The sequence below is a fragment of the Notamacropus eugenii genome, chromosome 6 (genome assembly GCF_028372415.1).
Source record: "Notamacropus eugenii isolate mMacEug1 chromosome 6, mMacEug1.pri_v2, whole genome shotgun sequence".
NCBI classification, from domain to species: Eukaryota; Metazoa; Chordata; class Mammalia; order Diprotodontia; family Macropodidae; genus Notamacropus; species Notamacropus eugenii.
This window is the reverse complement of record NC_092877.1, coordinates 312697012-312724725: the sequence shown is the minus strand read 5'-3', so window position 1 is coordinate 312724725 and position 27714 is coordinate 312697012. Positions and strand designations below refer to the sequence as shown.

The window sequence follows — 27714 nt, the reverse complement described above, 5'->3', positions numbered from 1 at the left end:
AATGCAGTACAATACTATACTCTTGATAATGGCTTATACCTAGAATTCAGACAAATGTGGTATGTGTGGTGCACAATTAACTGATACAGAATGAAACAAATGGAACCAGGAAAACATTACACCAAATGAGTACAATGTTGTAACTAAAAGAATAATATGATGAGCTTGAACATTGTGTTCAATAAATAAATCTCAGTCCTGGAGAAGAGATCAGGAACTGCATCTCTAATTAGGAGGCCAAGTATAATGCAATGAGAGACTAAACTTCCAATGATTGTAATATGAGTGAAGGTTATTGGACAGCTGGAATTGCTAAGACTTGGCAGCTGACTAGGTGGGGTGGAGTGAATGTGAGTGAAGATGCAAGGTTGACTTGTAGGTTGTGAACCTGGGTGATTCAGAAAGGTGATGACAATCCCAATGGAAATAAGAAAGTAAGAGAGATAGGGTCATAAGTAATAATGATGAGTTCAGCTTTATCCATGTTGAGTTTAATGCCTCTGTAACATCACAGGAAGATGTCTAGGAAGCACTTAGTTTTACAGAGCTATTAGAATTCTGAAGAGAGATGTAGGCTGGATTTATAGATTTTGGAGTAGTCTGCCTGGGCATGGTAGCTGAATGCATGGTACCTGAAGAGACGAAACAGTATAGAATAAGAGGGAAAAAGAGACCACGACAGCTCTCTGGATTAGACTGCCACTTATTAGTGGATGATGCAGGAATGATGTTCCTTCAGCGTAGATTGAGAATGAACAGGTAGAAAGAGAATTATGGGAGAAGTGTCATAAAAACACAGCAGAGGAGAGAGTATCTAGAACAGAAGTGTCATACATGCCTGCCGCAACCAGGTTCTGGAACCGGACTAAAATATTTATCAAAATAAATAAAAATACAGAAGAATAGAGAGAATGCTAATATTTGATTTTTCAAGTTATACCACCCACAGGGATCCTTATGTTCAATTTAGTGGCCCCAGTTTCTTATTTGAATTTGACATCACTAGATGGAGTCTAGAAGGAATGGGTGGTCAACAGACCCCCAAAGCTACAGAGAAGTCAGGGAGGATGAGGACTGAGAAAAAAGCCATTGGATTTAGCAACAAATACATCAGTGGTGACCTCAGAGGCAACAGCTGTGATAGAATGGAAGGAGATCACAGCAAAGTTTAGCCATGCATTGTAAGCTAGTTTTTATTTAAAAGCTAATGAAACCATCTTGCAAACTTAATTAGTCCAGGGGATGAAGTATATAGTATTTTATTTTTTCTAATTACATGTAAAGACAATTTTTAAGTTCATTTTTTAAAAAAATTTTGAGTTCTAAGTTTTCTCCCTCCCTCCTCCCTGCTTCCCCTTCCCTAAGATGGTAAGCAATTTGATATGGGTTATATCTGTTAGCACATACTTTTTGACCTGACTGCACCATGGAAAATAAGAAGGCAATAAAACTGCTCCCAAGTGTACCAGTGTTGTAACCTTGTGAATATTCATTCCATACTACTAGATGATCTCTGAGTATGTCATTTTGTGCTGAACCTGAACCACTAGACAAGTCAAAGGTAGACTTTTTCCAGAATAAGAGAGAAGCCAAATTATAAGGGAGTAGAAGTTGAGAAAGTTAAATCAACCAGTTTAAATAGGTCTTCCTTTAAAAAAAAGGTTTTTCTTAATTTTTTTTATTCTAAATTCAACCAACACTAATATAACATATGAAGTAGAACAGAAAAAGGGAATTATATGTGAAATCATGACCTCTATTATATATAGCTTGCCTTAAAAGAAAATTATTTGTATATATATGTGTATATATGTATTTAATGAATTAGACAATGCTATTCGTAAAGTTATCCAGTTATTCTCTTTGTATTTCGTTTTGAACTTCCTTCTAGATGAACTAAGAGTTTGATTTCGAAAGGGGGAGAGAGATAGTTTGAAGGGAAAAGGGAAAGTGAAAAATTTTTTTTAAGGATGGAGACATTTGGTTGCTATAAGCCAGTAGATAAGGAGGCCTTCAAAATTAATTAGAAAGATTTATGACTTATTAAAAAATAGCTCTTATGTCTGGGAAAACCTAATATAATAGATGGCTATTAAAGAGCCCCTAAATTGACTTAGACATAGAGAGGTATTCCAGTATTCATTTTTCTTGAATAAGACCCTTCAGTGAGACTAAATAGATTCTAAGAGAAAGTGCTTATATTGAAAATTCCCTGGAGTTGACATTATTTTTGTTTACTTTTTAAATAAAAGATTTCCTTTGGAATCAAATAAAACTTCCAGTGATGTCGTTTTATTTTAAAATATTTGATCTTAGGTTATTGACTTGAAAATTGATGGAACTCCTCTTTGGTAGAAAATTCACTGGAGTTGACATATATAGGATTTTTGTTTGCTTTTTTAAACAATACCAAGTAAAATTCCATTGGAGCCAAATAAAACCTCCAGTGATGTTTTAAAATATTTTGCCTTAGATTGTGGACTTGAAAATTGTTTCAACCCCTTTTTGATGTCTATAGAATATTGTCCAAGTAGGTTAAGGTGACAATTTATTAGGCACCGTATTCAAAATTCCTAAATGCAGAGCAGTGATCCTTTTTATTTTTTGTCAGGATAACAGCAAACATTTGTTAAGCCCCTATTATGTGCAAGGCACTAGAAATAAAAAGACAAAAGTGAAACAGTGCTTTAAGGAACTTATGCCCTCCTGGGAAGGATGCAACATGCACACAGAAGAGTAAATAAGGTGTATAGGGATGGGTGCTGGACTTTGATTTTCATTAATGTAAGACATTACCAGGTGAGGAAATTCTTCCTACCACTGCAGGTCAGCACAAATCTTAGAGAGTTGCATAGAGTAATGAGAGATCAGGTAAATTGCCTAGGCTTTTTATTTTAAGAGCAAGCCTTCTTGACTTTGGGACTGGCTCTCCCAAATACAATGTACATGCAAAGTCATTTCAGGAATGACAGTTGGTCTGATCAGAAGGGCATCCTATAGGAAACCAGGGATCCCTTAAAGTAGAAAAATATGGCATACTTACCTCAATGTATCAGTCAACATGTGTTTGTATGTTTCCATTACGTTTTATAAGTGAGCCTTGAGTTCAGGTGATGCCTCTGAAATGTTACCTATGTCAAGTCACCCAAACTCTCAGTGCCTGATGAAACTCTCTGAAGTCTGTAAGTTATAGACTAGCTGTGTTTTTCTGTACTGGAGCTGGGAGGGAATTTCTACATGTAAAAGTTCCTTTCATGGATGAAATTAGAAGTCAGGACCAAAAAAAACCCCAACATTTATGTGCATGCATGTAACTAAATAAGCAAGTGGTTGGTTACTGATGATTCATGACTTGCCTTTTCATCTGTTCAGCAGTTGTGATTTGTTTTTGAATCATGTTGTTTACCAGAACAAGATCAATTATTTCTGTTTCTATAAAATAGCTAGTTGCCTCAGTGTGGATAGAGCACTGAACTTGGGTTCATATCCCTCCTTAAACACTGACTAGTTATGTTACTCTGGACAGGTTAATTAACCTGTCAGGCTCTGCTCTCTCATTTATATATAGCATGAACATATTAATAGTATCTTGTTGTAAGGATTAAATGAGATAATATAAGGATAAAATGAGATAAAATAAAGTGCTTTGCATTCTTTGCAGTGCTGTGCTGTATAAGTAGTATTATTTTAAAACTCACCACTATAGTGGCAGCCATCCCATTTTCCCATCATTAGTCTACAGAAAAAGAGAGATGAGTTGGGAGAACCTCCAACCATCAGTGTGCCAGAGCCCACATTTATGATAGAGCACTCTAGAGATCAGTACTGCCAGTCATCAGTTTGGAGCAACTACTGGTCTGTAAGATTGACTTGGAGTGAATTCATTTGATTCCTTCTAGCCTGTAACTCCCACAAAAATAGGAAGCTACAGTTGCTCCATAGGATCACAGGCCAGAATTAAAGTTAAAAAGATCGTCTTTCTTATTCTCTTGTGTTATGCTAGGACTACAATTATAGCGTTCCACATAGATGCAAGTCTGTCGTTGATAAAATGATTCTAGCATTATTAACCCATTTCTCTGTCATGAAACTCTTGTGCTTTCCGATAACTCTAGAGGGAGCGGACATAAAAAGGAAAACCCCCAAATCAAAGACCGTCTCCGACCCCTAACTGCTCTTGTGTTCTTGGGCAAATGTCTTAACTAGCCTGTTTCCTTAGTTTCCTTACTTGTAAAATAGGTTAATAATAACACTTCGCAGCACTACTGAGAGACTCCGGTTTTGAGGTGTGTAAAAACACTTTGCAAATTTTAAGGTGCTACATAAAGGTTGTTTATTATTATCTAATCTCTTCCTTCCTCCCTTTCTCTTTATTTCTAATCCAGTTCTTCATTTCTTTATTGGAACTAGAGAACTCATTCACATCATTTGCTTTTTTATCAGATTGTTGGATCATGGGTTTAGAGCTGGAAGGAATATCAGAGGCCATCTAATCCAACATTTTCTGAGGTTCGAGGTTAGGTAACCTAATAAGAAGTTGAGATAAAGGTAGCATTTAGCATTTTCACATCAGAGTCAGCATAACATAAATCTGCTCTTTTTTTTTTGTAGGAAGTATGGATTTGTATGGAATAGAGCAAGGATGGGGGTATTTAAACTGCTAAGATGTGTGAGGAAGAAACATTACATACTTTACAGACCACCTCAGATCCAAGTTGACAAGTTTATACCTTTCCTGCAATGTTTTATTCTTAAATTGGAATGTGAGAACGCTGTGACATTTTTTAAAAGAGCATGATTCTAATTTTAACCAGATTTTGTTAAATTGTCTGAAAAGACGAAAACAAAAGTTGTTCCCTAAACCACAGCGTGACTAGGCAGCTTTAGGGTCTTGATGCTCACCCTGCAAATCAGTGTGGATGACTAATTGGACCAGAAGATCGCACTGAAAGGGCACTGGGAGCTCATCCGGCCCTGTCCCCTCATGGTATGAGGAGACTCTGCTCCTCAAATCCCCAAGTCACATGTGTACCCGTGGCACCCAGAAGCTGGATGGTGTAGTAGATGAAGGGTTAGCTTTCCCTGAGTCTCTAAAATATCCTGGCTATGATCCTCATGATCTGTGCCTGCTCAAAACCTTTCAGTACATCCAGGCAACACTCAGAGATTAGAAGTTGCATAACAGTAGGGGAAGTAGTCTAGATAAAATATGCAAATGTTTTACAAATATAATAATATAATAATATTACAATACACAAATAATATAAGTTAATCTGTACCTGAGATTTCATTGACACAGAGAACTTGCTTAGAAATCACCTGCATTGACAGTTCACTTATTTTTAGAGAGTTCTAGACTCCAAAGTTGGGGGCAGGGACCGGACTCCATAGGATACAGATTAAACAATCATCAGGGCGTTCCCTTTGTTAACTTGTCTGCACTTTATAACCTTGGAGACTTGAACATATGTTTAAAAGAGGCTAATTAGGTCACTTGGTCAGGGTCACATAGCTGGTAGGTGCCAGAGGTGAGATTTGAACCCAGAGCTCTTTGATGGCATTCATTTTGCCAAGCTCCCATAATGCTTATTGATACATAAGCCAAATCTTGTTGTGAACAAAAACACAAATATATGTGACAATTTTTTGAACATATCTTTAATAGATGAATTGTGTGTCAATGTGAGGAAGATGAAAAAAAAGCCTAAACTTGGGTTGTTGGTTTCAGTGCAAAGAACAATTAATAAATTCATTCATTATCTTATTATTCAGAAGGTTAATTGTATAAGACTTCTGCCTAAATGAGGGTCATTTCTTTGCATTTCATCAGTTTTTTGCACCTGATCTTTCATACCAGTTAGACTGGCCAAACACATTTTCATACAGTAATGATCCTAATTAAAGCAGTGGCTATTAACTCCTAAAGTAGAAGGCTCAGTAGAAATGGAGTGTGTAAATTTCATTTTACTTTTCCTTGATTTCAGACATGAATCTGAGTTTAATCCTAAATGAATGTATGCATCTATTTCTTAAAGGTACTCCTTCAAAAACAATCTTTTCTAAACATTAATGTGGGATAAATTTAATGAGCTTTTGAGTCACTTATTAATATTAGTAAGCTGTGTTTAGCTGGACTTTATAATTAATAATATCTATGATAGAATTTGGCAGCTTGCTTCATGGTAGTATTTGGTTTGCTTATCAATATGCAATAAGCTGACTATATTAAATGTATCCTATTGTGTACGGAAAGAGGTTTTCAATACACATGGATTAGTAATTAGAATTTTGGCTTAAAAAGTGAAGGAAGAGTACATAAACATTGAATGGGGTTTACATGCAATCATAAAACCTAATGGCCTATGACAATATTATTTTAACCATTTTCTGTGGTTTATAAAGCCTAGATACAAGTAAAGATATTATTGATGGACCATTAGCTTTCATTTTATATTTTCAGTCATTATTTTGATTTTCCTTTACTTTCAACTATGGAATTTTGTGACACTTGACTGATTTCTTTATCCTTTTACCCCCATCCCCACCCTCCCACAATTGTTTAAAATTATAAAATTGTCACATTTGTTAATGGCTAATTTTCTATCATCCCTGGCATTTCCTTGCTTGTTTTTTTTTCTTTTTTAAAACTGAGTGATGTCATCACAAAACTTCTGGCTACAAAATGAAATGTAATTTGATTGTGGCAAAATTTGGTGTTTCCATGTGCCAGGGACCATTCTTCATTCATTTTGAAGGAGGTTGGACCAGTAGTGAAAAATACATAATACTATATTATATATTTAAATTCTTTTGGCTTCCATGATAGCAATGCCTACAAGCATTCCAAATATGGTTTGATTAGGAAATTGAATTTTGGAGGGGAATGATATATATTTCAGATGTTCTATTCTGCCAATTCTGCCCCCAGCTTTTATGATTTGAAACTGCTACTGTTTCATTACTGCCACTTTTCAGATAACCAGCTTGGCCTTGTGATAGATAATTTGGGGGAATTTATAAAAAATTCCAATCTATCTGGTACTCTTACATTTGGCAAAAATAGCTGTTTTTTTGCTTTTCTTCCAATTTTTCAGTTTAGAGGTTAACTATAAAGTTTTTGTTTGGGTACAAAGAGCAGAGATTTCATTCTATCCTCTTTGTGTAATATATTGTACATTTCTACATACTGCCAAATTCTATATATTTCTGTCTTTCTTTTCCTACCTTAAGCTCTTCTTACTTGGAGAGTTCTTAACCATACAAAGAGCAGAATCAATTGTAAAGGATAAAATAGATACATTTTTGATTATATGAAATGTATTTTGAGATGTTAAGATTTTTTAAATATATAAAATAGGAAACTTTTACACTAAGTATCCATGCAACTTGGATAAGAAGGAAAGCAATTGATTAAGGGAAAATCTTTGTATCAGATATATGATAAAGGTGTGATATACAAAATTATACAAGATACTAACACAAATATACAAGAACAAGAAACATTCCCCATTGCATAATTGGCTAAAGAATTTCTACCAACAATTCTCAAAAAAGAGTTACCAACCATAAATATAAAAATTTCCCCAAGTAATTATTATTTAAGAGAAATTGTAATTCAAAACATTCCTGAGTTTTCAAAACTTTTCTCCCATCTAATTGGCAAAGATGACATAATGTACTTGTAGTCAGTGTTGGAGGAGATGTTGAAAGATAGGTACACTAATAATATTGTTGGTGGAGCTATGAATTGGTTAAACTCTTGTCCAAAGCATTTGGAATTATGCTAAGAAAATGACTATAATATTCATATATTTAGACCCAGAAATTCCACTTCTTAGCATGTGCTCTAAGGAGATCAGAAATAGGAAGTTTATTCTCATGATCACCAAAGTGTTCATAGCAACATCATAGCAAAAACTGAAGGCAAAGTACAAGACTCATCAGTTGACAAAGGACTAAGCAGATAGTGGTACAGGAATATAATGAAATAATTGGTGTGCTGTAAGAAATGATGAATACAAAGCATTTAGAGGGGCATGGGAGGACTTAAAAAGAGGTAAGCAGAACAGGAAAATAGTGTGCACAGTAACTGCAGTGTAAATGAAGAGAACAGAAACTCTCAGGGCTAAACACTGTATAATTACTGACCACTCTATCTTCCCTTCTACTCCCCCCCCCCCCCCCCCCCCCCCCAATAAAAAGAGATGAGAAAGTGTACCTCCATCTCTCCTCCACTGGACGTGTATGATGACTGCAGATGTAGACTATTGTGTTACTTCCATTTCCTAGACTAGAAAACTGAGATCTGAAGAGAAATTACTTGTCTCAAGGGGGGCCATCTACAGTTGTCCTGATCTATATGTGGCCACTGGACCCAGATGGCTCCGGAGGAGAAAGTCAAACTGGTGACTTTGCACAGCCCTCCCTCACTTCAGTCCCATTCATTTGCAGGTCATGGTATCATCTTACTGCTGTGATGGTCCTCTTCAAGGACAAACAACAGCAAGAGCTTGCCCCAAATTATATAGTTGATAAGTGGCAGCAAATGGGTCTCAGGACTCCCCAACCTGGATCTCTCCTGCCACTATACCCTCTCCCCCTTCTTAAGCAATTACCTTTCCGTGTGGTAAAAGCTTCTGGTAAAAAAAAATGACTGTGGTCTTTGCATCCATCCACAAGCTGCATTAGATTAGTATGCAAAGACAACTGTCATCACTGATGTGGGTAGGAATGAATTAATGACTTTGAATTAAGCAGTGTTTGGGGAATTGTGTGACTTACCTAAAAAGTGTTGTGATCAAAGGAAAGGGAAACCCAACATGAAAGAGGGTAGACATGATCAGGAATACATCTAGGCTAAAAGACACTCTTAGCTTTAATAGGGTAGGTAGGTCATCTCTGTTTTTCTGAAAAATGACAGCTTCTGTCAGCATCTTAACTTTTAATGGAAAATTTGAAAAGTAAATAGGCTAAAATAAAAAAAAATGCATTTTTAGAAAGACACTGACCCACTTGAAAATGTACAGTTGGCAAATTCCAAAGCCTGTTGTTCCTCTTTGAGCAGTGGGGCTTGTTCCTGTAAAACCTCTTATTTAGAGAGTATTGGCCAGTGACGCCAGGTAATCTGCAGAGGCAGTTATAGGACATGTCGTTGTGTTTTGGAGGAAAGGGTCAAGTTGGTCCAGTGAATGGATGAGCTTTGTAGGAGATGAAGGTGTACTTTGTTTCACTGAAATATATGTTTGGGTTGGGAAATAATACTTCAAGCAAAATAAATAAACCAAAAGTATTTATCTCAGCTACTGGAAATCTATTAAAAAATAATACCAGGCAGGCTTTCATTTTATTTCATGATTAAGGTGTAAGTATAGAAAAATTAAGGAGAAAAGCTAGACTTACAGAGAAATTTCATGATGTGATTGTGTGTATGTATGTGGATGAAAATCCTGACAGATTATATTTTAAAAACAGTTAAATTGTGCTTTGGGGCAGCTAGGTGGTGCCGTGGATAAAGCACCAGTGCAGGAGTCAGGAGAACGTGAGTTCAAATGTCACCTCAGACACTTGACACTCATTGGCTGTGTGATCTTGGGCAAGTCACTTAACCCCAATTGCCTCATCCTGGGTCATCTCCAGTCAACCTGATGAACATCTGGTCACTGGATTCAGATGGCTCTGGGGGAGAAGTGAGGCTGGTGACCTACACAGCCCTCCCTCACTCAAAACAAAGTCAAGTGCAAGTCATGTCATCATTTCTCTGATGGCATGGTCTTCTTCGGGAACGAAGGATGAATGCACATCAAATTGTGCTTTATCTTTCAGTATTTTTTCTTTTGAATAATAAAACCATTTTGATAATGATATGAAAATCTAAAAAGCTTTAGAGTTGAATATATATATTTTTTATTTATCTCATATTTTCAGATTCTGTTAAACAAGTCTTAATTCCAGTTGGGAGAACATAATCTTTCTGAGGATTCCATTATCCTAAGTTAAGAGAAGCACTCCTTTTCCAGCCAGTATGTTCCCAAAGAACATGTCAGAAGTTCTACATCTGTCAGTGCATTGAATGTTTTGACCTTCCAACAAATATGGAAAGTCATTCTTTTCCAGCTGAATTTACTAAAATGTCTCTCCTAACCCCTCCTTCAATAATCAGTTCCTTTTAGTAGTGATGAGATTATGAACTCCTTGAGGACTGGGGCTGTCTTCTGTCTTTTTGTATCCTCAGAACTTAGCACAGTGCTGGCACATTGCAGAAGCTTAACAAATACCTGTTAGTTGATTGAAGGGTTACGGTCAGTTATCTGAATTAAAGGATGTGCTGTACTTTTGAGATATCATTTGGTATCTTAGAATATTAACTAGTTAGTTTAGGTCAAAAAGTAATATATCCTCCCTACCCCCTCACCTTGTTTTAAATTGTTCTCAAAAAACTTCCATTTTTTTCACTTTTATATATGTGTGTGTGTATGTGTATGTGTGTGTGTGTGTGTGTATATATATATTTTCAGTAATGATGAGTGAGATTTTGTAGAGGAGAAAGTCTACCTAAAAGTAATAGAAAATATGTGTGTTGCTAGGAGACGTTCATGTTGAGTCAATATAAACCCAATGCATTAGACCATCACTGACTCATTAAGTGATTAACATTAATGTACCCAGTTACTGAGGGGGCCCTAGCTTTTATTGATGATATGTGTCAGCAGATCACTTCTAAGCATGGTCAGTATGCCAGAAGGTGCCTTACCTTTGTTTTTCTACCAGTCCATTCTATAATTAACATTGTTTTATTTTTAAATAAAACTGTCATTTGTCAAAGGAAGTTGATATATGTAGGTATTTTAAGTGTTGGAACTATAGGCCTATTCTCTTATAAAATATATTTTCTTATTCAGGAATAGGAGGTCACTAATACCTTTCTCATAAGGTATTTTGAGTTTTAGTCAAAATTTTTATTTTATTATTTTGTGAGTAATCTGGAACTTTGTTTTCAGGATTATTAGTTTCATCTGAAAATTATTATTTTTCCCCTCAATATGTCTATTTGTGTTTGCTTTGTTTTCTTTTTAAAATTCTTTTCTGTCCATGTATTGTTAGGAAAAGCACTGAATATGGAGCCGGTGGACCTGGGTTCAAATCCTACCCTAACCACTTTCTACCTATGCAACCTTGATCAAGTTCCTTTCATTTCAAGACCTGGGTAGTTTCCTTTGCAAAACAGAAGACTTGGCCTTGATGACAACCGTAGGCTCTTCCCATTCTCATATTATAAGTCACTTCTATTTTATTAATGCAGGATTCAGTAATTCTTTTTGTACTGAATTATAGTGGACATAAAAAAAAAGAGTCATTAAGGAAATTCAGCCAGCAAACTTGACTAAACAGCCACTTCATTCTGTGAAACCAGAAATCACTTGTTATAAAAAGAAAGAAAAAGAATGTTGGGAGTTAAGATTGACCTTCTCTGAGGAGATAGATACTCCTTAGCTTCCTGTTCAACTTATGAGTACCTAATACCTTTCCTCATGGTGGGAATATCCATTCTCTTGACATCATTTGTTTATTGCAGGAAAATAATGTGCAGGTGTTGAAATATTCTATGACATCTCTGTTGGATTCCTAATTTGGCAGAACCTAGTAAAAACCCACTTGAGGAAGCTTTAAACTTTCTGAGAAGTTCACATAAGGTTCCTTAAGCATCCGGCATGATAAAACAGTCGTCTTGTATTCTGAAGGGTCATCTCTTGGTAAAAGGGAGTGCTACTGTTCTCAGTCATTTAGGAAGCAGGATAAGAATGTTTAAAGATGAACAAGACTGTAATCAGTGCACTTTCTTCCTGCTTCATTTCCATTCTCTTCATCTAGTTGGAAAATGCAGATAAATAAATGATGTGGTTAAGAATTTTTGCTCCCTAAATTATCTGGCACTTCCATGCCCTTCATTTGGAAATTGTGATTAATTATCCTCATTTTATTTTATAATTATGGGAAATTTTTGTCTTTAGAGATCTGGTAGGTCCATGACAAAAATAAGGTTAAGAACTCCTGACTTAAATTGTAGTAATTAAATGTTTATGTATGTATGCTATCTGAGGATGCAATACAGAGAGAAATCAAATGTGACAATTTAAAAATTACAGTATGTAGGTGGTTTCTTTTAATGAAAATTGGTTTAAAGAAAGCATTTGATCCAGGTGGACTTAAAAACATAAATAGAAATGATGTATATTCCAGCTAGTCTTTAATATCCTTAAGTGACAATTTTTTTTATTAAGTAAACATCCTCTGTTGAGTCTGTTTTGTGCTTTGAAGTATCTATGCCCAGAAAAATGACTTAAGGAAAAAAGATGTGTTCTATATTAACTTTTAATAGCTCCTTTATCACATTAGTGTATAAATATCAAAAATGCAAAGTCACCTTTGGCATCCAATATCCAAATGATCACTTTCTTATACTTTTACTAATACTAAAGGATGTCACTTTAGTTGACAATTTTTAGAATGCATAAGGAACTATATTTGAACTAGAATTATTATTAACTATATTGGCCCCAGAGTACTGAGCTAAACTGAGTTTTATCTGAAAAAAAATTATTTACTTTTATTTTTAAAATTTTAGTTTAGTTTAATAATTTCCCAATGAACTCTTCCCTGCCCCCCACATAGAAGCTTATTTTCTTTTAAATATATTACTTATTTATTTTTCGGTTTTCAACATTCACTTCCACATGAATTTGAATTCGAGATTTCCCCCCATCTCTTCCTACTCCCCACCACATTCCACCCCTTGTTCCAGTCTGTCTTCCCTTCTATCACCCACCCTTCTTCTATCCCCCTTCCCTTCTATCACCCACCCTTCTTCTATCCCCCTTCCCTTCTATTTTCCTGTAGGGCAAAATAGATTTCTATATCCCATTGCCTGTACATATTCTCTCTCTTCCTCCCTCCACACCCACCCTCATTGAGAAAGCAGCAGTTCAATATAGGTCATACATGTGTAGCCATGTAAAACATTTCCATAACAGTTATGTTGCCAAAGACTAACTACATTTCCCTCTGTCCTGTCCTGCTCTCCATTTGTTCCATTCTCTCCCTTGACCTGTCCCCCCACAATAGTGTTTGCTTCTGATTATCCCTTCCCTCAAACTGCCATTCCTTCTATTATCTTCCTTCTCCTATCCCCTTCCTTCCAGCCTTCCTGCAGGGTAAAATAGATTTCCATATCCAATTGAGTGTGTGTTATTCTCTCCTTAAGCCAGATCCCATGAGAATAAGGCTTATTCCCTTTCATTTTCCCCTCCATTGTAAAAGCTCTTTCTTGCCTCTTTTATGTGAGATAATTTGCTACATTCTGTGTCTCCCTTTCTCTTACTCCTAGTACATTCCACTCAACAGTAAATTTTATTTATTTTGTTTATTTATATTGTATGAAGGTATTCTCCCTTCATATTCAGCTCACCCAGTGCCCTCTGTGTGTGCACACAACATATACATACCTACACATAGACATACACATATAGAATATACACACATCTACACATACACAGCTACATGCACGCGCGCACGTGTGTGTGTGTGTGTGTGTGTGTGTGTGTGTGTGTGTGTGTGTGTGTGTGTATTTCCTCTACCCTAATGCTGAAAAAGGTCTCAATGAGTTACAAATATCATCCTTCCAGGTAGGAATGTAAACAATTCACCTTAATGAGTTCCTTATGGCTTCTCTTTCCTGTCTACCTTTTCATGTTTCTCTTGATTGTTATATTTGAAAGTCAAATTTTCTATTTAGCTGTGGTCTTTTCAACAAGAATGCTTGAAAGTCCTCTATTTCATTGAAATTCTATTTTTTCCTTTGAAGTATTATACTCAAGTTTTGCTGGGTAGATAATTCTTTATCTTAATCCTACCACATTTGCCTTATGGAATGCCATATTTCAAGCCCTCCAGTGCCTTAGTGTAGAAGCTGCTAAAACCTGTTATTCTGATTATATTTCCACAATACTTGAATTGTTTCTTTCTGGCTGCTTATATTTTATCCTTGACCTGGGAACTCTGGAATTGGGCTACGATATTCCTAGGAGTTTTCCTTTTGGAGTCTCTTTCAGAAGGTGTAATCGGTGATTCTTTCCATTTCTTTTAGGTTCTAGAACATCAGGGTAGTTTTCCTTGACAGTTTCTTGGAAGATGATGTCTCCTTTTTTGATCATGATTTTCAGGTAGACCAATAATTTTCAAATGATCTCTCCTGGATCTGTTTTCCAGGTCAGTTGTTTTTTCAATGAAATATTTCACGTTGTCTTCAATTTTTTCATTCTTTTGATTTTGTTTTATAATTTCTTGATTTCTCATAAAAGTATTAGCTTCCATTTGCACCATTCTGATTTTTAAAGAACTATTTTCTTCAGTGAGCTTTTGAACCTCCTTTTCCATTTAGCCAATTCTGCTTCTTAAGGCATTCTTCTTCTCCTTGGCTTTTTGGACTTTTTTTTGCCATTTGTCTTAGTCTATTTTAAAGGTGTTATTTTCTTCAGCATTTTTTGGGGTCTCCTTTAGCAAGTTATTGACTCAACTTTCATGATTTTCTTTCCTCACTCTCATGTCTCTTCCCAATTTTTCCTCCACCTCTCTTACTTGATTTTCAAAATCCTCTTTGAGCTCTTCCATGGCCTGCGATCGTTGCATATTTTTTTTGGACCATGCTCCTCTCTCACCGAAGTGAAAGAGCTTTTATTCTGAACTTTCAAACTGTCTTTGGCATTTGAGAAATCTGGAAACCACAGTAGTTGCCCAAGATTCAGCACCCTGAAGCCTGCTCCTGTCCCATCTGTGATGGACAACCTATGCTGCGCTATGCTCCACTCCAAGCCCGGTGCAATAGACCCTTGCTGTTGGCCTTCCAGGTTGTCTTGGGTTGCACATCTATTTCACTCTGCCATTTTGTGGCTTCTGTTGTTCCAGAATTTATTTAGAGTCAATTTTACAGGTATTTTAAGGACTTGGGGGGGAAAGCTGGAGCAGGTTTATACTTCTACTCTGTCATCTTGGCTCCACCCCCCCCCCCCCCCCCCATAGAAACTTATTTTAAAAAAGATGATCAAAACCAACTGACAGTGTCCTTCTGATAAGTTATATAATATTTCATACCACCTTTCTCCCAAGAGCAGAGAAGTATGTCACCTGCCATCTGGAACCAAAATTGATCAATACATTAACCTCAATTTTCATTACTTTATCCTATATTTTCCTTTACATTATTCTTGTTAAATTGTATATCTTGTTTTCCTGGCTCTATTATCTCTGTTTCACATCAGTTCATACCAGTCTTCCCATATTTTCCTGATTCCATTATATTTGTTGCTTTTTATGGCAAGATAATCTATTAAGCATGTGTCACAATTTGTATGGTCACTCCCCCATGGTAAGGTGTTTACTTTTTTCTCCTCGATTTTTTACTTCTACAAAAAAATTGTTACTATCAATATTTTGACATCTATTTGGGTGTATAAATGGCCCCTTTCTGTCACCTGACCTCCTTGGACCTTCCATAAGGTAGCTTTGTTTCTTTTTTTGTTTAATATCCAAATTATTTTCCAAAATGGTTAGACCACTTTACAGCTCCATCAACTTACTTTTATTGTGTTTGCATTCTCATAATTCCAATGCCATCAGTTTCACTGGTGTGAGATGATACTTCATCATTGTTGCTTTCATGTATTATCTTTATGTGTTTATCATTATTAGTGAGTGATGTGGAGCATTTAATCTAAGTATGGTTGTAGATTGTATTGAAAACTTCATATTCTTTGAATGGCTTTCTAATGAAAAATGGCTCTTGGTCATATATTTGTCTCTATTTCCTGTATTTCTCAGGTATCAAGCTTTAATTAAAGATGTTTAATACCAAGAGTAGAGGCCTTAACTATACCTAGGAAGCCTTTTCTGATTTTTCTCCCCGATCCCCAAATAAGATTTCTGATTTTTCTCTCTGACCTCCAAATAGTATTTTCTTTATTTTGCCATATACTTATTTATGAATATGTTGTTTTCCCTGATAACAATGTAAGTTATTTGAGGATAAGGGATTGTTTCATGTTTGTGTGTTTCTCCAGTCCCTGGCACATAATAGGTCCCTTAATACATTTGTGTTGATTGTTCTTTTGATTCAGACTTGGAAATCTTCCATGATAGAGTGTTCTGTGCCTCCCAGGACAGCCCTAAATTTTATTTCTTCCAGTTCATTTTTTGAGGCAATTCCCAAGCCTACTCTTACAGCTATTGGACTTCTTGAGGAAACTCAAGACATGACGTGTGTGTGTGTGTGTGTGTGTGTGTGTGTGTGTGTGTGTGTGTGTGTGTGTCATATAGAGAGGTATATGTGTATATGATATATACACATGTATATATACACATATACATGTATATGTAGATATATACACATGTATATACATATACACGTATATGTAGATATATACACATGTATATATACACATATACACGTATATGTATACATACCCATGTATGTATAATTTTCTGTTGTAATTGATTCAGAAAACACCTGCAAAATGTGGACACTTCCATATACAGAAAAAGGATAAAAAAAGAGGATTTCATGAGAAACTATCCATCTCCATTATGCACAGCTGTATTTTTAAGAATATGCTAAATTCAGTGCATTAGACCAAAGCTCTCCCATTAGTCCCTTTGAACCTATTTCTGTTCTTTCTTGTTCATTTTTGAAACTTTTATTAATTCTCTTTTATTGGTATCTCTATTTGCTCTTCCTAAATATTTTTTAAAAAAATACTTTTCTATCAAGGTAGTACAGTCTGTTAAATCCACCTTCAAAAGTGTAAGTCTCTTTGTGCTAGACCATTGACTCAATCACATGGTGGGTTTTTCATCAGTGCCTTACAATCACAATTGCTCTTTGCATTGATCAACATTCCTGAATGTTTCACAGTTTTTATCTACAGTCCAACAGTCACCATGTTCTCTTGGTTCTGGCTCCCTTGACCTGAATTTCTTCATATAAGTCTTCCCAGATTTCTCTAGCTTTTTGTCCAGAATATTGTCAGTAATATTCCATCGTATTCACATGCCATACAGTGAAATGCCATCTCTTCAATTTCTAGTTCTTTGATAAAATAGCATCAGCAAAATGTTGGTATTTCCTTTTCCTATTTTCCTTTTTCCTGTGATCTCCATATATGCACAGTTTTTGTGGATATAGTTCCAAAATGCTTTCCAGAATGACTATACTGACTCATGCATATCTCCACCAAAATTTCATTAATGTATCTGTCCTCTGTCTTCCCCTCCAACAGTCGTTTTCATTTTTTGGGTCATCTTTGCCAATCTAAATGGCCATGAAGTGGAACCTTGGAGTTTTAATTTGTTTTAATTTGTTTTTATTTTGTTATTAAATGTTTTAATTTGTTATTATCACTGATTTGGAGCATTTTTTTCCCTTACATAATTTGCTTCCATTTGAAGAACTACTTAGTTCTCCATATCTTTTGACCTTAACTGCTAAAGTCCCAAAACGGTTACATCTCAAGGGAATCTATATTGCCAGAATGTATAGCCTTGGGAGTTTCCCCAGAAGTATAAAAACAGAATTCTCTAGTACCAATCTCTCCGTTCTTTCCTAATGGTGCTCTAAGTTAATCCTAGCCACAACTTGGATAGAAAGAGATAATAACATATGTAAAGCACTGCTGCCTTCGTCATCATCGATAGCTGTTATGTTACTATTATTATCCTTAGTTTCTGATTGAGTCCTTTACATTTCTAAGCCTCAGTCTTCTCATCTATAAACTGGGAGTAAACTATAGAGCCACAGAGTCTTGGCGTTTTGGAGCCAGAAATGTCAGAGATCATCTTAATAGGAGTGGCTGCTGATCATGGCGAAATAGGGGCTGGAGCAGCACCATTTTTAGGACCTTGAAGAGTCTGGCTTGGTTTTTTCCTGCAAGGCACTTTATACAAATTGACAAAACTTTCTTGGCCTATCTCAGGGAGACGGAATCTGAAAACTGCCTTTTTTTTTCTTTGTAGCAAACTATCTATGCATAACCTGTACTTAACCCACAATAGACTGAATCCTGGTTGTGAGATGACCTTTGATTCTAAAAGCACTTTTTTGGGGGGTGGGGAGGAATTGTTCTGTTTCTTTGCCGGTGGGGCTTCTCATAATGGATCAGGCAGCCTGTAAACCACCATCTGGCAGTCCTTTCTCCCTAGTGAGCAGCTTAGTGATGGCTGCAGTTGCCTTGGACTAATAATTTTCCACAGCTAGTTCAGAAGGCAAAGCCTTGCCAGATTCACAGATGACCGTCTCATCTTGCCAGCATAGATAGCAAAGACTTACATTATTTCTTAGAGCTGTCTTATCTTTGTTGAAGTATTTCTGAGGTAGAGGGTCTTTCCTTGGATAGCCCTCCATGTTCCAGGTCTTGCTGAGGGGTTTGAGTGTGACCAGATTTCGGCTAAATTAGGATTCAGTTTCATAGACCTTTTCATCATTGGCATTTTTCACTACAGGTTGTTTTCAGTCCAATAAACACACAGCCAAGGATTTCTCTTCATACTATAAATCAGTTGATAGCCAGTACATAATTCCAATTCTCTACCAGTCATGTGTTTCTTTCTGACTAAATTTAATGTCACTGTAAATCAGATGTGAGTTATGTAATTATTAGATTAGTCATTTGTTTTGATTTCTAAAAATAGATTAAAATTTTAAAAAAATCCATACTATAATTTTACCATCACAAGCATCTATATAATCATTTGATCAGATTTTATGTATATGCATATAAACCTAAATATTTAAAGCAAATATTTAAATCTATTCTAAATGTTAAATATTTAAATTAATGTTTTAAAAAAACAGAAATATCAAGTCATGTTCCGTTTTCTTGCTTCCTTTAAATCAATCAGTGAGCATTTGTTAAGTGCTTAATATATGCCAGATACTGAGCTACTACAGAAGCTAGGACATCTGAGTATCAGATGGGATCTTGTATCAATGGGACCTTGGCCAAGTCATATAACCTGTTGAAGTGTCAATTTCTTCATATGTAAAACTGAGAGCATTGGACTGATTGAACTTTGATGCATTCTAGTTTCATGAGTCTGTCTTATACCCTATTGAAATCTCAGTTTCTTCGTATCTAAAATTGAGAGCTTTGGACTAATTAATCTTTGCTGGATTCCATTTCCAAGTCTATGATGTCACAAATTGCATTGTTTAAGAAATATGCTCCAAACTTGTCTCTAATCTGATGTTAAAAATTGGTAGTAGATGATGTATTGGATCTCCCCAGCTCTTTGCCTTCACCCTCCAATACTGGTGATTGACAAATTGGCCCCTCAGTAGACAAGTGCCACTGTGTGCATGCCCACAACTCTTGCTGGTGAGTGGTAGCAGATAGGCAGTGCTACATTTGAAATCTGGCGCCACTTGGTCTAAGTCTTAGAGTGCCACATTTCAGCCACAGAGCTCTGCCAGACGTGGGTTGGTGCTAGCTGCGAGCAGATAGCATGCAAACAGGGAAAACCCCCTGCCTGCTGCCAGATCTTGGAGTGTTACTAATAATGACTAGGCTGGGACTCTTTCCGTTCTCTGCTTCTAAGCCAGCAGGAAAGCATGATTAGCTTGTGGGGTTTTTTTGCCCTTTTGAGAGGGATTTTTTTGGGGAGAGGGGCAAATTAGAGTTCACACTGCACAGTCATTGAATTTTGTAGTGAGAATGGACCTCTGGCTATCTAGTCCAGCCTGTAAGTAAAAACAATCACCTCGATTAGAATATTTTGATCTTTCTCCCCATTTCTTAGAGCAGTGTTGAGCACACAAGTAAACATTTAACACATAATTGTTGACTGATTGACTGACTACAACATCCCCAACAAGTGGTCATCTAGCTCAAAGGGATGGCGGGGAGGTTCAAGACCATATTGAAGACCCTCTTAAAGCCGGCTAAGGCCTCTTTTGAATAGTTCCTATCATTCGTTCCATTCATTAATCCTAATTTTGTGCCCACTCTCCCTGGGGGCAGAGGAGGCAAACAGAATAAGGCTTACCCTTCTTCCAAGGGCATCTTTCAAGGACTCGACAGTTCTGTTGTTTCTGCTTCTTTCCCTTCAGGTATCTCTTCTCTGTGCTAGATTAATACTAGCTCACATCTAGAGGGAACTTTACAGTTTACCAAGCATTTTCCTCAAATGGCCAAACAGCATCTCAAGCCCTATTGAACAAGAATTCATCAAACAACTATTCCATACTTGGCTGCAAAAGAAAATAACAGAGACCAATCTTCCCCTCAAATAGCTTCTCATCACAGAGATAAGACTTATAGACAGCATGACAAGGATATATGATTTACTGCCATGGTAAATATCATTGACTCTTAAGAGTTAAGGGTATTCAAGGAAGGGAAAGAGAATAATGTGAATCAAAGTAGTTTAGAGAATATTTCATAATTGATGTGGGAGTTTTCTTACTCCAATGTTGGTTTTATTAAATTCAAGCATTAAATGCCTGCTGTGTACAAGACCTACTGTGGTATAGTGTATGGAGAGCCAGCTTCAGAACCAGGAAGTCCTGGGTTCAGATCTCATTTTTAATATGTGTTGGCTGTGTGACCCTGGGCAAGTTACCTAACCTCTCATTCCTATGAGTCCAAGCAGTTCTTTAAGATTATAAACTGAAGAGGTGGTGCCCACCTCTGTTGATAGAGAGGCTGAAATCTCAGGACTGTTTCTTATTCTTATTTTGTATGAAACTGTACCTAGGCACTTTTGTGGTTACAAAGTCCAAGGGCTAGAGAAGGACACAGGTAAGACCTAGTATGGAAGCCAGGGATTCTGAGGTGGGAGTAAATTACAGACAAGAAAAACTTACTTTTCGAAGCCTTAAAGGTCAGAAGGTGAAATGTGTACAGAAAATAGTTAGTTATCTGACCATTTGACTGGAATGAATCAAGGGGAGAGAGAGAGAGAGAGAGAGTGTGTGTGTGTGTGTGTAGACATATATACATATCTATGTATATAAACACACACATACACACATATATATATATATATACGTGTGTGTGTATATATATATACATATATATATGTATATATATATATATACATATATATATATATATATATATATATATATATATATATATATATATACACAGAGAGACAGATGAAATTTTCAATGCCTACAATGTGCCAGTCCTTGATGTATGTATTTTTAAATGGCCTACTATATGCCAATACTTGCTGTGTTAGGAACTGGGGATACAAATAGGATCAGTGGAGTAATCTTACTTTCTTATGTGAGGGAAGATGAGAGAAAGGTACTTATGAGAGCACATGGATGGGAAATGGATTATTGTGGGTGAGGATCAGGGGAAAGGCCAGTTTATGCCAGAGCCTTGGGGATTACCCGTAGTTAGGGGATATGAACTGAGGAGCAGTCCAACAGTAGGCAGAGAACTAAGAAAAGATTGTCAGAAAAGGATAGAGTACTCAAGGGCTTATCAGCAGTGTCTAATGTAGCAGATAAGTGAAGGATGAAAATGGAGGAAAAAACCAGCATAGTTGTTTCATTTTGTCTCTCGTTAGCAGTGAAAGTCTTTGGGAGCAGTCACCACCATTTCTTGTATCCTAAAGGCTTGGCACACTGCCTCATACTAATAATAAATGCTTGTTGACTTGATTTGACCATCAAATTTAGCAACTGAGATCAGTGGTTACATTGGAGGGAGCAGTTTGAGTTTTGTGATTGAGTTTGAAAGCCAAATTACAAAGGGCTGAGATGTGAATGAGAAAAGAGGAGGTAGAGTGAGCGTAAATTTCCTTTTACTTCTAGGAGTTTGAGAAAGGCATGAGAGATATAATGCACATTATTGTGCGTTATTATTCGAAAACCTAGTGAAGGCTTTCGAAGGATGAGGAGACTTTGGCATGTTCGAAGGCAGTACTGAAGCCAGAAAGTGTATGAAAGGGGACTACTTAAAAAAAAATGGAAGTTATCATCTCTTATGGTTCTTTGTGTGTGTGTGCGTGTGTACATGCGTTCCTTTTAAAAGAATATTGTGGTTTAATTACTTTAGAAAAGAGACCCAATTTCAGTGTTTGTTTTACTGCTCTTGAGAAGAAATTCAAGGCAAGAAAATTGCTTCTCTCTCCAATCAGCTTTTTAAATACATAAGATTTCCGTTTCTAGTGTGGCAACAAACTAATAATATTGCTATAAAGAATAAATCTATTGACTCCTCCAGACAGTTATGTGATTTCTGTCAGACATCTGTGCTGAAGGCATGCCGTGCAGCTGATACGCTTGTTATTATTTTAATTCTTCTCTTTCCAGGGGTAAAAGCCTGTCTAGAAAGCAGAATATGTGAACCAGAGGAGAAATATGAAATGCCTGGTGGTCCTCAGAGAAGCAGGCTCAACAGAGAACAGCTGGTATTTTCCTTCTCATAGATTTCATCGTTGTTTTTGTTCTGAGGATGGTGTATATCATCATCATCGTTTAATATTACCATCACTGCTGCCATGAAAAATGGCCCTTGCCCTTTCCTCAAGTAGAGTCGACTGATTAAAATTTTAATTGTGCTTATTTCAAGCACTTGATTCTGAAAGATGATCACGATGTGCAGTAAAATCCAAAAAGGTAATAATTTCATACTGTTAATGGATTTCTGGCATCTCGAATATTCCCATAAACCTTTCAGAATCAGAGGTAAGTCTCAAATACAGGAAATAGCTCAAAAGAAGACTTACAGCTGCTGCTTGGATTTAACTACCATATGTCTTCTTCACCATGTGTCCCTGGTTAATAGGCAATCTGAAGTCACATTGTCCATTTGGTTTTATGTCTGTTGGAAAATTACAAGGGACCAACTATTAAAAACTTCTTTAATGAGGGAAGGTATCATAAGAGGGAAACGTAACAGGGCTTTTTTATGAACAAGTAGCGTTTGACAGCCTATTGAGTTCCAAGGGTTCTCTAACTACCCTAGCTATGGTTCCCATAACCTAGAAGGCCTGTTTGCTTCAGCTTTCCATTAAGAGTAACTCTGCATCCCCTGACTATAGCCCTAGAAAATGTGTGGAGTTAAGGATATTCAGATTTGATCACATTGCGGGAGGGTTACCTTCTGTCTTCTGTTCTAGTCATTTTAGTATATTTCCAGTCAACATTTCTGAATCCAAAGGACTGGATTAGGGCTCTGGGACTCAAGGTTCCATCAGATATGCCCAGTTCATACAGACAGACATATTGAATAAGCAGAGAAAAGTGTTTGGTTTGTAGTTTTTTTTTTTCCCCACATTTGCAAAACCTACCTAAGAATTAAGGAACTATAGATAAGATCTAAAAGTATGAATTGAGGTTAGCGAATTAGCTAATTTACTGAAATATTAGAATAAAATTTACAAACAAGGATTGCTTATCCATACATGCATTTTTCTTCAACCAGTAGTTGTGTGATTTAATGTATCTTTTTTACCAGTTGTCTGTCTCAATTGATTTCCTAGCTGACACTAATTTTTCTTTTATTCCCCTTGTTTGCCTAAAGCACATTACTCTGTGTGTTAGTTTCCCGTTAACAGATTTTTCCCTTCATTTTCTTTCAGCTGCCAAAGTTATTTGATGGCTGTTACTTCTATTTTGAGGGAACTTTCAAGCATCATTCCAAGGATGAGCTTATAAAACTGGCCAAAGCATCTGGAGGGCAGATCCTCAATAGAAAGCCGAAACCAGACAGCGATGTGACTCAGACAATCAATACAGTATCGTACCACGCCAGACCTGATTCAGATCAGCGGTTCTGCACGCAGTATATCATCTATGATGCTTTCTCTCATTATCACCCAGAGAGGATTCGTCAGGGCAAAGTCTGGATGGCTCCCTCCAGTTGGTTTATAGACTGCTTGATGTCATTTCAGGTGCTCCCTGTTAACAAGGGAAAGCCATACCTTTGCCCAGATGAACGCAGTTTCAACTAGAATTTGAGGCAAAAACATGGCAGCTGTAATTACCTTTGTTTACCAGTCACATTGTTACAAAGAAGTCGGCACCGTTCAAGATTTTTCTTAGTCAAATTTTAAAAGCCTGTTTTGTTGTTGCTTATAAGTGAACATTAGAATTCAGTCCATGTTTTCCATTTAGATACTGTGACTGATTTGAAAAGGTGTTTCTTTAAGAGACCTTTGATTTGATATTCATTATGTCATTCTATTAAAATCATCAGCTTTTGGAGATCAATGAAAGTATATCAGAACTGTTGGTGAAATATTTGCCAGTTGTATCATTACTGTCAAGTCACTTAATAGGTTTTGATGAAAAACCTACACCTGCCATAATGAGAATTTACTGTCATACAGGAGGCAGGGAGTTTCTGAAGAGAATTATTCTGAAAATGCAAAGAAAGTACATATTTGATCCAGCTAATCACAGATTTTAAATGCTTGGCTATTCCCTTGTGTCAGCTTTGGACTTCCATGTGTTCTTGCATTTGACTTTATTATTATTTACTTGGTTGTCTGTCTTCAGTATTTTACTATTGGGGGAAAAATCATGATGCTAAAACACAGTTATTTGTGTACTTGTGTATGTTGAGAAAATCAGCAGTGAGGTAGTGCCCTTTTGTGTAATGATTCATTATTGACTATTACATTATGGAGTTATTTCATACATCTGAAAAACTTGTTTTAATAGCCATTGGTGAATCTCATTTCAGTATCAATATTAATTTCTTGTTGGGTCTTTCACAGTGGTCATAATGTTTAGAGATGATTTTTATATAATAAATAGAATTGGGACTCAATCTTATTTGACTTCACAAATTATTATAAAATGTTTTTTTTTTAACTCAGGATATACTTTATGGTCTGTATGCACTATTTAATTCATAAGATCATAGGAGTTACAGTCAGAATCTTAGGAGGGGGTGCTCTAGTATGAGGATTTAGTGAAACTAATTACCCCCTTCTCAGAATACTGTTTTTAAATACATAAAATACATAGAATTACAAAGGAAACCAGATTATATTGAAATAGTTCTCAAAATATTAGGGGTAAAAGGTTCAAGGACCCCAGATTAAAACCTCTGACCTAGTCCACCCTCCCTTTTATTGATGAGCAAACCAGGGCTCAGAGAAAATGAACTGAGTTCCCCAACGCAACACAAATACTAAATAGCAATGCCAAAATTCAAACTCAGATCTTCTGACTCATTTGTTGGGGAAGAGCATTATTCCCATTTGCAAAATGAGGGGTTTCAAAGGTCCCTCCTGACCTTAAATGTCTATGACTCTAGCCATCCTTGATTTTATTTCTGTACTACTTTATAATAATCTGTTCTCATTTTATCCAGATCAACAACTTGTGTGGTACCTTTGAGGTAGATGGTGATTTTTTTTTTAAGTGAAAGTTTTAAGTGTATTTTCCAAGGTCATGGACATGCAGTGACAATTCCCATGTAGGACTTTGGACTCTTTGAATAGTGTTCCTTCTACTTCCACACTGTTGCATGTTGCTTAAGATAGATCTGTTTCTGCAGTAATCAAAGCAAGAACTATATATAAAGTCAGTGTTTTCTTATAAATATTAGGTTAGCCTTCCTCTTATCCATGCACACCAGGTAGGGAGACCTAATATATGCCCTTTCAATACAACCTGTCTTGAATCTTGGGTAATGAATCTGTTCAGTTTCCATATCTACCATCAGTGACATGTTAGTTTCCATATCTACCATCAGTGACATGTTAGAAAAGAAAATTCATTCTCATGGAGAATAATGAACACCACTGTGCTGGGTCAAGAGTGAGAGATGAGATCATATCTAGATTAAATAATTGAGGACTTTGAGGGATCTTCGATGTCACTTCTGATTTAGAGCTAGTTTTCTGTCTTTTCTATTACTTGTTAAGCTGTATTTCTGAGACAAATTTGCATCTCTTTTCTCCCTCCTCCACACCCCCAATCAAGCATGGTGCAATGGAAAAAGTAGTGACTCTTGGAGTTGGACCTGGGTTCAGATCTTCTGATATTTGTTTATGTGACCCCAGGTTCCTTGCTTATAAAAAGAAATTGACTCCTGAGACTCCTTCCAGCTCTATATTTTCTTATTTAGATTAATCATTTACTTTTTGAAGTCTTAGCGAAAGCCATTAATTCCTGGACTCCTTTTTTGTGTCTTCTCTGATCATTAATAATTAGCTTCATTTTCTAGTTTCTGTGATTTTTGTTTCAGTGATGCATGGTTTCTCTCAGCCTTTGAAAGCTTCCCTTTTACTGCCTGTGTCAGTAATTTTATAATTTAGGTGCATTCTTGAGCATCTCTTCTGTTTGCCACTGAGATCAGACTAGGGGACAGAAGACCTGGGTCTTAGCCCTGGCTTTGCTACTAACTAGCTCTCTGCCTTGGGCATTTCACTTTAAGCTCTCTGGGTCTCGTGATCAGTCAGATAAGGTCAGACTAAATGTTCTCTAAGGTCCTGTCCACTTAGAAAATAATACAACTATAAACTGTATGAAGGCAATGATTGTGTCTTACTCTTTCTATCATAGCACCTAACACAAAGCCTGCCCTTTTTGTAGTTTTGCTGAATAAATAATCCTAGCTCTATGGTTTATATCTGTTACAGTGTTAAAATACCTAACAGGTTCAGATAAAGTCCTTTAGATAAAGTCCTCTCTAGGTAGAGTTGGTACCAAGGACAGCTACAGGATATCAGACACACACTACACCATTGCTGGTTAGGGTACTGGGGAAGAGACATACATACTTGTGTCAAGGAATGGGAAATTGTGGTTGCATCCTTCTCATATCCTAAAGCCTTACCTGGAAAATATTCAAACAAAGTTACAAAAGGCAGCTAACCTTGTTAAATCTACCAGCATTAGTGTCAACCTTTTCCTTAAATATTCCACTGTATGCTTCCAACTACCCACATGGATACTTGGCAGCTCAGTAATATTGTATGTAGATGGAGTACCAGTCCTAGAGTCAGGAAGACCCAAGTTCAAGTGCTGACTCTGATACTTATTAGCTGTGTGAATCTGGGCTCATCATAGTCTAGAGTCTTAACCTCTTGGCCTCAGTTTTCTCTTTTAAAATAGAGGCAATGATGGTACCTACCTCTCAGAGCTGTCATGAGGATCAGATGAGATATTTATCAAGTGCTGTATAAATACTGAGGCACTTAGGTGGTACAGTGAATAGAGTGCCAGGCCTAGGGTCAAGGAAGACTCATCTTCCTGAGTTCAAATCTGGCCTTGACATCTATTATCAAGTCACTTGGCAGGTCACTTAACCCTGTTTGCCTCAGTTTCCTCATATGTAAAATGAGCTTGAGAAAAATGGCAGACGACTCCAGTATCTTTGCCAAGAAAATCCCAAATGGGGTCATGGAGAGTTGGACATGGATATAAAGATTGAACAACAACAAAATATAAATGCTAACTTTTCTTCCTATTCTGACAGTTTTGAAGCTAGTCCAAGTATTATGTCCACTTAATAAACAGGGAAAGGAAAGGTTTGAGAGCTTGTACCTTTATGCATTTGGTTGTCACACAGTCTTCCACAGAATTTGGGTTTTAGAAATGGAGAACTGGAGAAATGGAAAGACCTCAGAGATAAGAGGTAGAATGATTTACCTGTAGTCACAGAGTTATGAAGTAACATAGTTGGGATTTCCAGTACA

At 36.5% G+C, this 27714-nt stretch overlaps 1 protein-coding gene across 2 annotated transcripts in view; it reads left to right on the top strand.

Moving 5' to 3' along the window:
* BARD1 (BRCA1 associated RING domain 1) overlaps positions 1-24833 on the top strand; it is a 134353-nt gene extending 109520 nt beyond the window's left edge. For both annotated transcript variants that reach the window (XM_072617501.1, XM_072617502.1), the window contains 2 exons: positions 22370-22467; positions 23641-24833. In XM_072617501.1, the coding sequence (XP_072473602.1) occupies positions 22370-22467; positions 23641-24012 (470 nt within the window). In that variant the 3' untranslated portion in view covers positions 24013-24833. The remainder of the gene's footprint in view (positions 1-22369; positions 22468-23640) is intronic.
* Positions 24834-27714: the final 2881 nt, after the last annotated feature.